The sequence below is a fragment of the Tubulanus polymorphus genome, chromosome 9, assembly GCF_964204645.1.
Source record: "Tubulanus polymorphus chromosome 9, tnTubPoly1.2, whole genome shotgun sequence".
Classification (NCBI taxonomy): Eukaryota; Metazoa; Nemertea; class Palaeonemertea; order Tubulaniformes; family Tubulanidae; genus Tubulanus; species Tubulanus polymorphus.
The window spans coordinates 5670514-5684928 of NC_134033.1; the positions used below are offsets into that span (position 1 = coordinate 5670514).

The window sequence follows — 14415 nt, forward strand, 5'->3', positions numbered from 1 at the left end:
AAAATGAACTACAAACACCAGATATTAGTCATTTTGTCAGCACACTTTAAAAAACTGATCATCCGCACTTCGTGTTCAGAACTTCACCAGAGACATTTTTAATTGAAAATGATCTACGAACACCAGTAGACACTTTCAGCACGCTTTCAGACACTCTCAGCACACTTTCAAAAACTGATCGTCCACACTTCACATGTGTTCAGAACGAAACCTGAGACATTATCGAACAACAAAAACCAGACATTAGACATTTTATCAGCACACTTTCATTACTGATCGTCTACACTTTGCGTGTTTAGAACTTACACATTTTGTTCGAAAATGAACTACAAACACCAGACATTAGAAGTTTTATTAGGACCTTCGGAAACTGATCGTAGACACTTCACCACATGCGTTTGAGGTCGCCATCAATCGAAAATGGCCCACAAACATCATCATTCATCCGTTCAAAAATAGGGGTCATCAAAGCTTCACAATGAAATCCATGAATATCTGAAGACTCGCATTAGGACCAACTGTCTTTCTTGTGTTATTGACGTCGAATCCGAAGTGGACATTTTATAAAGCAAAGGGCAAATCAGTGCTAATCCCAACTTCAGCGCGATACTCAGTGTTAATATGCAGTTGGCCTGCAACGACAACACAATAGAAAACTTACCTAAACATCCAGATACTCAATGCGTACACAAGTACAGAATCGATCAATAATTCAGCGATAAGTGCTTCAACATCGTTCGGAGTTGACGCATTGTTCTTATTGTCTTTGATTCCCAGTACAAATCAATTCGTATTGTCCGGCGTAAGACACCTGTACAATGTGTTTTCCCTCGAGTATGTTTTTCCTCTACTTACGATTTCCTCGGTGACTATTTTTCTGCATTCGATTCGATCGCGCCGTTTCAGATTTGCGCAGTTCTGTTCGTCGGAAAACGTTACATCAACGAAGAAATCCGCAATGTTAAAGGTAAGTCAGACACACAACACTAAAGTTGTTTGGTTTACGTATATCTCAAAATGGGTCTTTTGTTTTTCTGAGCAAACTCAGTAATACGCGTAAAGCCGATGCAAGGAAACCCGGCTGATAAATGCGTGAGAAACATGTTTCCGAGCGTTTCCCTACGGCGTACGCGTTAACTATAAGTTAAAATGAAAAGGTTTTTTCAAGAGAAAATATTAAAACGTACTGTTGGTTTTATGGTAGTGTTGAAGTTTAAAGTTGATATAACCGTGGCTTTTAGGATCCTTTTAATGTAGAATGGTCGTTTCTGTTAGCTCTTGGTGGCACAAATTGTAGGCTGTTCGAATATCACGGATACCGGACACCTAAATACCGGATACCCGATACTCGAGATTGCGGAGTATATAGCGCATCGGGTCTAACGGTCAGCGGTAAACAGCAGTTCGTGGGAGATCAAGTGGAAGAATAAAAGGCCTAGATTATTTTCATAATACATCGGTATATCCTTTTCAAGTACAGTAGCATACAAATGTTACCGGTATAGACAATTCAATACAGATTTATTGCTTCCGAGTAATAACACGATTACATACGACGGACACGGTAACAAACAGTGGACAGAAAATATTTTCTATCATTCTGCCAATTTGAACGGATTACCGAATAGACCGTTACCGTTTTGGGCAGAGCTACTGTACAATACAAAATATCTTTATCATTCAGTTTCACGAAGAAGGCCATTTTAATAAAGTTAAGCGTTATTGACGATCTATATTTTCATGAATCAAATTTAACATCAGGGTAAATAGTCACTTAGAGGTATGGTAGGTACCGGTATTCGACGAACTGGTTTTTGAAGGTTATACCAAAACAATTGGTGTCCAGGGGAGTTGATTTTCGACGATCGCCATGGACTCAATTTCATTTTTAGGGACATCGTGATTGAGAATGAAATGTTGACATATCGTCCAATAAATAGAATATACCGAATATTCTCCTCCATGAAATAAGAAAACGAATTTTAAGGCCACACCAAAAGAAAACCCTGTTTCTCGGGCCCGACCGACCCGATATTTCGTCATTTCAAATAATTATTTTCGAAATAAAATAAAATTGCCTACCGACCCTATTTCAAAATTGTGGATGAAATAACTATTTTCAAAAATATATATGTGGCCGACCGACTACAAAGCTCTCCATTCTCGTAAATATTTTTTCTTTTTCGTGAAATCGTGATGTCGGCACCGAGACGTAAGTATATTATTCTGCCATGCGCTAGTGAGTCATAGGGAAACCCATGAAGTAAACATGTATATCATCAAAGTTTAAAACGTGCTTACTACACAGTACACCATGATTTCATCTGTATCAGCTGTTTATACGTTATAACAAATGTATGCCCAAAAGTAAAATGTACTGAGTTGACGCTACCGCACAAATGGTCGTTTATTTTATCATGTCAAGCAGAACAACGATGGCGATTGAGAAAAATATCTATACTTTTAATTCAGCTCAACTTTTGCCACCATGATTTACCTAAATTTGTTTTTGCACTGTTTTTTTTACTATGTAGTCCTTACACTCAGTCTATCGCTACAGGAACTCATATTCGTTTTGGTGAATGCAGTCGGTGTACATGGTGCTGACTTTAACACTGCTATTCTGAACAGACACAATGAAAAACGAAGTGAAACCTACCTCGTGGTCAACGGAGTTGGGCCTCTGGTACGTATCCCGCCAAAAATAACGATAATATACATTAGATTTCATTTCGTTAACCATACTTTAAGATTAAATAACCCTTGCTAACCATAAAATAACCTCAAGCCTCCCTAACCAGTTCCAGAACCCAGCAGATGGCGCTAGTAGCAAAACGCCGGACGGCTATTCGAATAAAGCCTACAAAGCAAACGACTCTGAGAAACACGGAAGCACAGACACGCGAAAAGAAATGTGTAATTGATCTCGTAACTATATTTTCGTTTCTAGAAAACGCACATGGCACAGAGAAACGCTCGCAAACATGTTTCGATCTCCTGTTGCCGTGTTTCCTTTATCACGCGTGTTTGGCTTTTTAGGTAGCAAAACATGGAAGTTAATGCTTTCAATCGATTTTAAAGCTTTACGGTTAGGCTTAATCCTCGTTTTGACGATTTCTTTCTCATTAAACGACTTTATCCTCGTTTGGACGAGTTCATCTTAGAACACCGTTAAACGGGTTTTTTCTTGTTAAAACGACTTTAATTTTTAATCTTGTTTTGTCGACTTACATTGACGAAAAACTAATGTCATGTCATCTTGAACGCGCTTTCTTATTAAAGCAGCGTCTTTCGTGAATAAATATGTGCTCGTTTTTAATTGTCGAAGGTATGGGACGCTGGTTTGGCCGAGGCGGCGCAATCGCTGGCTGAGGAATGTAACTTTAGACACAGCACCGGCAATTACGGCGAGAACATCTACGCGACGTATTCCACGAATGACATAGCGGATGATGTTGCTGCTGAATCGGCAGTGGACAACTGGTACGCCGAAATAAAGTATTATAATAAGCAAACCGGGGCTTGTTCAGGCGGCGTTTGTGGACATTATACTCAGGTGAGCCTTTGATCGTGTACTACTGATAAACAGTGTATGCGGGTCGTATTTGGGAGGGGGATTCTGGCGGTTTGGACACGAGACTCATCGAAGAGTATTCACCCTGTCAATATGAATATTTCAGCGTCGATATAAAGAATTCGTTCATAGGCGATCCTTACCGTTTGCTCTCGCTCGAAATACTTCTAAGACTTCGAAATACTTCACTATTGACTTTTAAGACTTACTCAGGACCACATTGCAGGGAAATTTATGGAAAACTTCTCCTCTACCTCTTCTACCTCTGCAATTTGGCAACTATTTAAATTATCCTATTTGTTTCTTATTATGAAAAAAGGTTTAGGTTTGAGCATTTATAGAACCAACCACTGAACTACGAGTCTGAAGGCATCTTACCAAAGGTCAACTCGTCAAAATCAAACCCGCCAAACCCAAATGAAACACGTAAACAGGAAACACAAACTATTGATCTGAACATTTCCCTCAGTCGTGGGCGTTAGCGAGAAACGTAATTTCGGGAATCAATGTTTCCGAGATCAAGCCGGTTTGATTAATATATGTTTCTGTTTCCCTGCATCGTGTTAGTTTGGTTTTAATGAAATTTGTATCATTCAAAATTCTTTTTTAATTGCATTTGAATTACATACGTTCAATCCAAATCATAGGGCGGAATTTCAAGAAAATCGACCGTCAGGTACACTTCTCTACTATCAGATTTTTCTATATGTAGGTTTTTAACTGGCAAGATTTTGGGCGTATATGAGCCCCTAGGCTGGGAGGGGCGCCACCCAAATTATTGATAATGATGGGGTCACGTTTCCTGGCCCAGGATTTTACCCGTGAAGCCTGATTAAAAGCCACGTATGCTCGATAATGGACGCGCTTGTAAATTTATCTTCATCAAGGTCGTTTGGAATAGTACTACTAATGTCGGTTGCGGAATAGGAACATTTCCTAAAACAATGAACGGACTAGACTTGAAGGGAGTGATGATATTCTGTCAATATACACCGCGGTAAGTGAACAACTAAGCGCGAGCTGTCTCAAAGCTATGGTCGGAGTAAGAGACTCAAACAGGTATATACTTGCCACCCGAAACTAGTGTTTACGGTGGAAGTCATTTGTTTGACGATTTAAACAGCGAGATAGCGCAAGTTTTAAAAGATGAAAATTATCTCTTCATTAGTGGAGATTTTAATTCATATACAAAAACCTTCCCAGAATTTATAACCCATGATGAATTCATAGCAAATGAATTGGGCCTGGACTTCATTTTTAATGACGCAGTGGTAGGTTTGGCTGAACTTGATGGGCTTGGAATCCGTAATAGATGTAATGAAGATAGCGGGATAAATAACTATGGGTACAGGTTGATTGAACTTTGTAAATTGTGTAATATTTTTATTGTGAATGGCCGAGTTGGAGTTGACAGAAATATCGGGAAGTGCACGTGCTTCAAGGGAAACACAAAACACCTTGTGGACTATTTTATCAGTTCATCGAGCATTTTTAAAAACATTACAGATTTCCAAGTACTCGAATTCGAAAAGCTTTTTTCTGACGTTCACTCAGCGATATCTTGCCAAATTAGAAGGGGAAATTTACCAAAACCAGAACAACGGGACCACCCGACAGTTGTAGATCAAAATGCTAGGATTAAGTGGAATAAACAAAGAGTTGAAACCTATAAAATTGAGCTCAAACGACGTAATGAGGACCAATTAATTGAACTCAATAGAGAACTATTAGATAATAATATCAATGCTGGTGATGCGAGCAATATTTTAACTGACATAATGATCAGTACTGCAGTTTCAATAATGGGGTTACAAAATGTAAAAAGTAAGAAAACGGTCAGTAATAATAAGGGGTTTAGCCCAAGATTAAAAGAGCCGAGGAGAAACTATCGTCAGATGAAACGGAGAATAGGAGGTATAAATCAAACCTAAATAGAACAGAAATGAACAAAGCTTTTAGGCGATATAAAAAAGCTATCCGAACTCAGAGAAATATAAAAGTGAAAAATATGAATAACACCTTGCGGCAAATGAAACGCCTAAACCCAAGGGACTATTGGAAATTCTTCAAAAAGGATAACAATCCACAACGTGAAACCACACTTGAAGACCTCTTTAAATTTTATGTTGACTTAAATAAACCCCCTACAGATGAGGGGAATTACTCCGGTTTTTTTAATGCCCTTGACTTTTCGTTTGACGGCGATGAGGTATTAAATAGGTTTTTCACTACAAATGAAGTTGTTAAATGTATGAAAAGACTTAAGACTAACAAAGCTGCAGGAATAGATCGCATAACTAACGAAATTTTAAAAGCCTCACAAGAGTTCATATTACCAACACTTGTTTTACTTTTTAACACTGTCTTAGATACCGGTGTTATCCCCGACAGTTGGACTATTGGTACTATCAAGCCAATCTATAAGGGAAAAGGCGATGCCAAAGACCCACACAACTATCGAGGGATCACCCTCCTTAGATGTCTGGGGAAACTTTTTACTAGCCTGATAAATGATCGTCTGACGGAATACCTAGAAATCAATGATCTTCTACTGAAAAACCAGGCAGGCTTCAGGAAGGAGCATTCTATATTAGACCATATCTTCACTTTGAATTCACTGATTGAATTATTTATAGCAAACAATAAGAAGTTATTTTGTATCTTCATCGATTATCGAAAGGCATTCGATTCAATATGGCGTAAAGCACTCTGGCATAAAATGATAAATACTGGTATAACTGGAAAAATATTACGAGTAATTTACAATATTTATCAAGATGCAAAGTCATGTATTCAAGTAAACGGCGTCAATTCGGAGTACTTTGAGAGTTTTAAAGGATTGAGGCAAGGTGAGAACCTCTCCCCTATTCTGTTTTCAATATATCTGAATGATATGGAACCGTTTCTGATTGAAAGTCAGTGTGATGGTATTAGGTTCTTTCGTGACCAAGAAAGCTTAGATGTTTATTTCCAACTCCTATTATTGTTATATGCAGATGATGCCGTTATACTAGCAGAATCTGCCCAAAGCCTACAATATACAATCGATAAAGTCTTTGAGTATTGTCAGATGTGGAAACTCGACATCAACTTGGATAAAACGAAGGCAATAATCTTTCAAAAGAGGAAATGTCGAAATCCTCCAGAATTTTTCATATATGGGAGTAAAATAGAATTAGTCTCCAGTTTCAGATACTTAGGTATCATTTTCTATTATAATGGAAACCTATCGACATGTATTAAGTCTATAGCTTCACATGCTAATAAAGCTATGTTTTTTGTTTTGAAAAAGGTAACAGAATACTCCTTGAGTGTTGACATAGCTTTACAACTCTTCGACAGTATGGTAACCCCAGTTTTAACATTCGGTTGCGAAATTTGGGGATTTCTAAATTTGAACTTGCTTGAGAAAGTTCAACTGACCTTTTTCAAATATCTATTAAAACTAAAAAGGTCGACACCGACCTTCTTTGTTTATGGAGAACTAGGACGTTTCCCCTTGGAAGTAACGGTAAAAACCAGAATGCTTAAATTTTGGAGCAAATTGTTGAATAATCATAGTAAGCTTTCTTCTTTTATGTACAAGGTTTTGTACCAACAGTCCTTATTTAATAATAATACCAGTAGATGGTTAAAATGTATCAAGAATACATTGGAATCTAACGGACTTGGTGATTTATGGTACAACCAAAACACACCGGACCTGGAGCTCTTCTCTTTAATAGTGCGGACACGATTAACTGATCAATTCACCCAAACTTGGCACAGCATAGTAAATGAATCAAGCATCGCCACGTACTATAAATTTTTTAAAAACCAATGGGGTATCGAAAATTACCTTGTCAAACTGCCAACGGATCTTAGAATAATTCTTTGCCGATTTCGCTGCTCTAACCATAAACTACCAGTCGAAATAGGAAGATATAACCGTACCCCCAGGGAAGAGCGAATATGTAATCTATGTAATATGAGAGTCATTGGGGATGAGTACCACTTTGTTCTAGAATGCCCTTTCCTTCAGAATCTTCGCACCCGGTTCATTAAACCATATTTTAGAATAAGACCAAGTGCCTTCAAACTGATACAATTATTAAATTCTAAAGGCAAACAGCTCTGTAACCTATCTCGCTTTATACAGCAAGGATCAAAGTTTCTCTAACTCATATTAAATATGTACTGTTCAATGCCCGCCTTAAGCTATTGTTGATTGATAAGTATTCATGTATTTCTTTTCATTTAAACCGTGTTTGTATGAATTCTGTAAACTGCATGGATACGTGTACAATGTATGAACCTGTTTTTTGTGCTCTGTGCAAATGTAAATTTTGTGGAGCAATAAACTAATTGTAATTGTAATTGTAAATTGTAAACAGAAACACGGGTACTTGGTGAACTCCTCTCACAGCTGTGGTGGGAGTGAACGAATAAAACAGACTCATTGAATTTCTTTCAGAGGAAATACGAAAGGCAAAAAGGCGTTCTAGATCGGTCATGCTGCATCGATATTTCGGCCCTAGCAATGAATAGTTCGAAAATGTTTTTATATTCAAGCCATTAAACCAGCTATTGATTCTAAAATTTCGAATTCAAATAAAATCAAATGCATTAATTGAATTTGTCTTAATATTTTCTGTTATCGGTGAAAACGATATCGTTTTTGACGGGAGTCACGAATTACTGTAGCTATGTATGTAGGTTTATAACCACGATCTGTGCGAACTGATTTTGAGCATAAATATACATTAGCTGCAATACTTTAAAGGGTTTTCTGCCTAACAAAGCATCATTTATATGCAAATCTTTTAGTAGGCCTACTACAAATAGAAATGAAAAAGTTGTTGTTTTTGTCGCGATTCGAACCTGATATGAACGGTACAACTACGTCAAATGTATTGTATTACAGCAAGACCTTTACACATTACTTTCGATATGACAGAGTTCGAACAAGCACTGTGACACATAATAAATAAAACTCATCTTGAATTGACGTGTTTCGGATTCAAACCAAAAACGGTTGTTTCGAATTCGTTACATTCCAAAATAAGTTCTATTCCATTGGAAACCACTGATGACGAGCACCGTCCAGCATAAAAGCTAGTTGACATAATCTCATACCGGCAATAAAATCTGTGTTGACGTTCTAAATCTTTTGGCTAAATTCGCTGTGTTTTACGAGTGTGAACTTTCAAGAGTTAATTGATACATTGAATGAATTAAATTAGATCCAATAGATACGGGACTCAGGAACCGGCAATCCGTCACTTCCTGGTCAAATGCAGATCACATTATCGTACCTACATAGTGGCGGCTTTTTGATATGCATTTCCTGTATCTAGAGGGTACAGATGGATAAGGTTGCGGTTGGGAAAGGCAGTGAATAGTGAAAAAATGTCGTCATCAGGGCCCAGTTTCACAAAAAAGTTTAACCCAATTTGTTGGGTAATTGTTATCGGTTACTTCATGTTTTGAATTAGGACAACAACTCAAACTTAACCGTTTTAGGCTTAAACTGTTTCGTGAAACTGGGCCCTGGAGTGGTTAGAGCGATGCACTGGCACTCACGACCTTTTGTGTTCGAATCCAAACTTTCGCAATATTTGTCCGGAATGTCTTAAGTACACGCAAGGGCAAAGAGGAAATCGACGATCTTGAAGTAATCAGACTGAATTTTTTGAGTACACACTTTGAAAGCACATCATTCTTTTTTCAACAATTATAATCGGTGTATTTCAGTGCACGCGTGGGCATATGTGGTTGCCTTCTTGATAATAAACGTGCATTTTGGGAAGTGACAAGTTCTTGAAAACCAGGTCAGTACCTGAGAGGAGAAGATGTACACACACCAGACATTAGATGTTTTATCACCTCACTTTCAAAAACTGAACGTCCACACTTCGCATGTGTTCATAACTTCACCTGATACATTTTCCTTATTGGATATGAACTACAAACACCAGCCAACGAACATTCTATCAGCGCACTTTTAGAAACTGATCGTCAACACTTCACATGTTGTCAGGACTTCACCTGATACATTTTAAATTGAAATAAACGACAAACACCAGATATTAATTTTAATAGCACATTCAAAACCCGATCGTCCGCACTTCACCCTTCATCTCAATTGCAACCATCTATCACTCAACATACGTTTTGTCACCCTACTTCAAGAACACGATCGTCAAGACTTTGCATTCTACAAGAGTATTATGAGGAAAGATGACCAGACCCACGTATCGATACTGGCATCGACAAATGATCGAAATGATCACACACTTTGATTAGAAATTAAAGAATCAAAATCAAGAATAATTACCATAGCAAGAAAAAGGGAGATGTGTGTGAACATCTAAATCTAAAATTGTGTTCATTCCAATAAATTTCTCGTTCGCTGCTGCAATCGGTATCTCAATAGGCAGCCGGTTGGTCTGGAACAAAGCACGCCACAACATCCAGATCATGGGGACTCGACAAAGACAGAATCGAACGATTTCAGCAAGTGCTACAACTTCATTTTGCAGTTTCCGTTAATTATTCTCATTGTGTCTTGTTGGCGCTACAACCAATTCGTATTCGTCCAGAGAAAAGTAGCTGTTTGATACACATTTTTATTTAAGATCGTATCGTTGACTGCTTTTTCCCATTCAAATCGCGACGATTCAGGTAAGCAGAATTTTTTTCGAAGAAATGCACGATGCTGAAGGTCAGTTGATCTTCACCGAACTGGTAGCGTTTTATCATCTCAATTTCAAATGAACACCTATCAATTTGTGACGTCTTTGGAACCCGTAGGTTGAAAAATTGTTATCGAAAGTGGCCACCTGCCAGTTTCATCATATTATTATGATGAAGTTGGCCTATTATTATTTTCCAACTATTTAAGGCCACGCAAAGAAATACCCTAGTTTCGCACGAAAGTCAAATCCCGTTTAACACAAATTAGAACCCGCTCGCCCACATAGCTGTATATAGTGCACGGGCGTTTATATGCTCATCCTCGACAAACTGGTAATCCACATTTTACATTAACAACAACAGCGGCACGGTTCGTTCCCATTTACTTCATTTCGAGGAAGCGTGGAAATGAAAATCGGTCGGTTCAAGTTTCCAGTAAGCATTTTCTCAAAAACTATACACACTCACCCTTTCCAAGATTTCCCAATTTTTTGAGAAAATGCTTACTGGAAACTCGAACTGACCGATTTTCATTGAAATGTAGTTGGCTGACGCGAAAACTGAAACCTACTTCCGGTAACGAACGTTAGGCCTATAACACGTATTCATCCAGGAGCCAATTCTACATTATTTTCGTCTTGTCGCTGTTCGCCGTAATGGCTTTAATGAGAAGATGCTATTTCTTAAAACCGTTAAACTTCTACCGGTATCCAAGAATTCCAGATTAATTTGTTGTTTTTGCGACCTGTCTAAGTCATTATCAACGACGGACAAGCACCATGTTCACAACGCTGTTTCTGGAAGCTCGTATGATGAAAGTATTTGTACATCATAGTACCGTAGAACAATGGTCTACTAGTCCACTGAGCCAGAGGTTACACAGTTTGTCGCATACGCGTATTAAACAGTCGTTTCTTTCGTTTGTGATTTGTCGGCGTTGATCGACGGAATTCGTCTCTACGAGATGCTCGGTTTTTTATTTTAACAAATTCAAGAATTGTCTACACGCACGGGCAACCGACTGTTTGTCATGCCATCTGGCGAGTTGCCGATGCCCTTCTGACAAACGCGGCTTCTAGTGACATGCTAATGAAAAGCTTTGAAGATCTGAAGTTTAGGTTGCTGTAAATAAGCTGTAAATTGCTGTATCGTTGTTTCTCGAATAAATCGGTTCATTTTCAATGAAATTTGAACTTGAATTTTATTCTTCCAAAAACGAAACTCATCATGCAAGTCCGCACATTGGATATATTGAACAATCACTTTCTTCCTCAGTGTATGGTTCTGTTTTCGTCGAAAATGTATTCACTAATGAGAACAATAAGGAAATTGAAGCGCGGTAACCCTGTGTCGCTAGCGATTGTGGCGGATTATCACTGAATCCTCGCTTCCCTCGGTATCATTGCCAGTATCCCATTAGAATCGATCTTAGAATTATTCAAATGCAACAAAGGACGAATACTATCTGATAGAGGATGAACATAACTCTCTCCTACGATGGGTCCATCATGATAATAGCCAGAACGGCGTTAAGCCTGGCGCACACGAGGCAATTTGCAGTCGCCGGTTGCTGCGACTGATTTTTGAGCAACCGTTGAGCAATCGATCGCTAGGTGTCGCCCGTATGCGACCACTGGCGACGGAGAGGCGATTATTTTTCGCGCCAAACATTTTTATCATGTGACTTGTCAAGATGCCCACGCACCTATCCCGGGTGATGCCGTATTTGGAAGTATCACATGATAATTATTCGTTTAGTCATTGGCTAGGTTGATGAGGTGCTCGTTGCTTGGCGTCTCCAGCTACCGCACACGGGCAACTCCCGAGCGATCGCCGAGCAATTTCTCGGCGACAAGCAATTTTCCGTCGCCCAATATCAAACATGTTTGATATTGGGCGACACGGAGCAATTCCTTTCGACAACGAGCAATCGCAGTCGCCCCTTGCCGCAGACGAGCGATTTCTTCGTTCGACGCCGAGCAATTCGGGTGGTTGCTCGAGAATTGCTCGAAACTGTCGGCCGTGTGCGCCAGGCTTTAAGGCTGGCTTATGTCGACAAGCAGCGCGACGCCTACCGACTCCTACCGACGCAACTGAGAGCAACCGCGATCGCAGCCCAGCTTATTTCGACTGCGCTCCGATTCGCAGCAACTGAGGCCGACTAGCGGGATATGAGATCTTCCCAGTTGCTTCCCTGCTTATGTCGGTTGCGACTGCAACGGCTCAAATGGTCACGTGATAAGCATTTTGAGAATAAATTTGAACAACGTGCTAGCGACATCTATAAAGATGGCCGCTCACACCATAATTCTACCAATTTCGTTTCTAGATCTTTGGTCCAGTCCTCTGCCGTGCTGAAGGTTTGGTTTACGTTTTGAACTACTTGAATTTGAAAGTTTATGACTAATTACGATTGACGCTAACTAGCGGTGATAATTTGTACTATGTATATGCGGTCTCTCATTGGCTGGAACCCCTGCGCTCAGTTCCGTCGCGTCGCAAATGAGCTTATGTCGGCTGCGACCGAAAGCAACTGCCCGCCTACCGTAGGCCGGAGTAGAACATGGGCAACTAGCCGGATACGGCTTGCGACGAATCGGTAGGCGTCGGTAGGCGTCGCGTTGCCATCACAAGCCGGCTTATGTCGAACCGATAGAGCAGCAACTGGCGGCCTCTCGTAGGCCGCTAGTTGCCGCTAATCGGCGATAAACCCAGTTGCGTCGGTAGGCGTCACGTTGCTTGTCGACATAAGCCAGCCTTTAGGCACGGTGGTAATGAGAACAAAATGTGTTAATCGTTGACAATGTTTTAGTGACCTCGCATCAGATTTCGATTTCTCGTAAGCCCTTACGGGCGCGCTTAGTTGGTAGATCGTTTCGCCTTAAGGCAATGCGTCAAGAAACGGCTCGAGCCTAATCGCGATGAAAATAAACAAGTGGCTAACGAGTGTGAACATTAAATATTGTGTTTGTACCAGTGTTGTGGATATCATGTCAAAAGGCAGCCGGTTGATGTGGGATATAAACTCGTGCTACAACATTCTGGTTAAGTGGACCGAATAAACACAAAATCGAACGTTTTCAACAGAACTAGAACTTCGTTCGCAATTTCCGCATTGTTCTCATGAATAAATTATAAATATGTTGATACACGGCAAATGCAAACACCAGACTTTTAGACATACAACCGTATGCTTACCGGTTTTGTTGATGTGTTGATGGTAATGTTGTGGAGATAGTTTAGTAGTTTAGATAAATGTACGGAAGCTGGAGTTCATGGCCAGTGTTGTTATTGCCAGACAACCTGCGTTGATGCGTACGTCATACATAAACATAAATAGAAGTTATATAAATAAACAAGTCTGGAACTGACGTATGTATCTACGTAGGTAAACCTAATATGGCGCTGCCATGAGCTCTGATGAGTGCAAAGGGATATTAGATAATTGTGACGTGTGCAGATACGTCATCACCCATACATGGATGGGAGGAATCCATGAATTCCAAGCCATGTGTGGAAGAGGGCCTGTACACGTTACTAAACATAAACTAATATAAAAGGGTTTAAGAAAGCTTTATAGGGAGGCTGGAGAGGTTTTAGGGAGAGCTCCGGGGAATGATCTTGTATACACCTGGTAAGAGGAAATAAACGAAAAGATAACTTAAGATATTGTTAAGTTATATCCGGGAGCCGTGTAAGAAAGTCAAGACCAAGGACTGAGATCTGACCTAAGAGAGTTTTCCTCGCAACATCATTGAGAGAATCATTACCACAACGCTAGTTGGAGAACCCAACCCGGATCCACAACACTGGTAGATATACGCGACTGAAACATTGGTGGCGAATCCATACCCACAACAGTAAAAAACTTACCATCAACACTAGTCTTAAAATGTGTTAAGAGAATCACTCGAAACGTTTTAAATTGGGAATGAACTATACAAACACCGGACATCAGACATTATATCAGCTCACTTTCAAAACGAATCGTCCACACGTCACCTGTGCTCAGAACTTCACCTGGGACATTTTCAATTGAAATTGAACTACAAAAACCAGGCATCAGACATTTATCAGCACGCTTTTAAAAACCAGATCGCCTGCGTTTTCACGCCACATGTGATCAAGAATTCACCTGAGACATTTTGATCTAAAGGGGGTACTAA

At 39.7% G+C, this 14415-nt stretch overlaps 1 protein-coding gene across 1 annotated transcript; it reads left to right on the forward strand.

The window, feature by feature from the left end:
* Nucleotides 1–321: 321 nt before the first annotated feature.
* On the forward strand, nt 322–8086 carry LOC141910491 (uncharacterized). The gene is made up of 6 exons (XM_074801184.1): nt 322–396; nt 907–967; nt 2535–2686; nt 3329–3556; nt 4462–4571; nt 8028–8086. Exons 1-6 carry the CDS (start codon nt 322–324, stop codon nt 8056–8058), a joined length of 657 nt encoding a protein of 218 aa, XP_074657285.1. The 3' UTR covers nt 8059–8086.
* The last annotated feature ends 6329 nt before the right edge of the window (nt 8087–14415 follow it).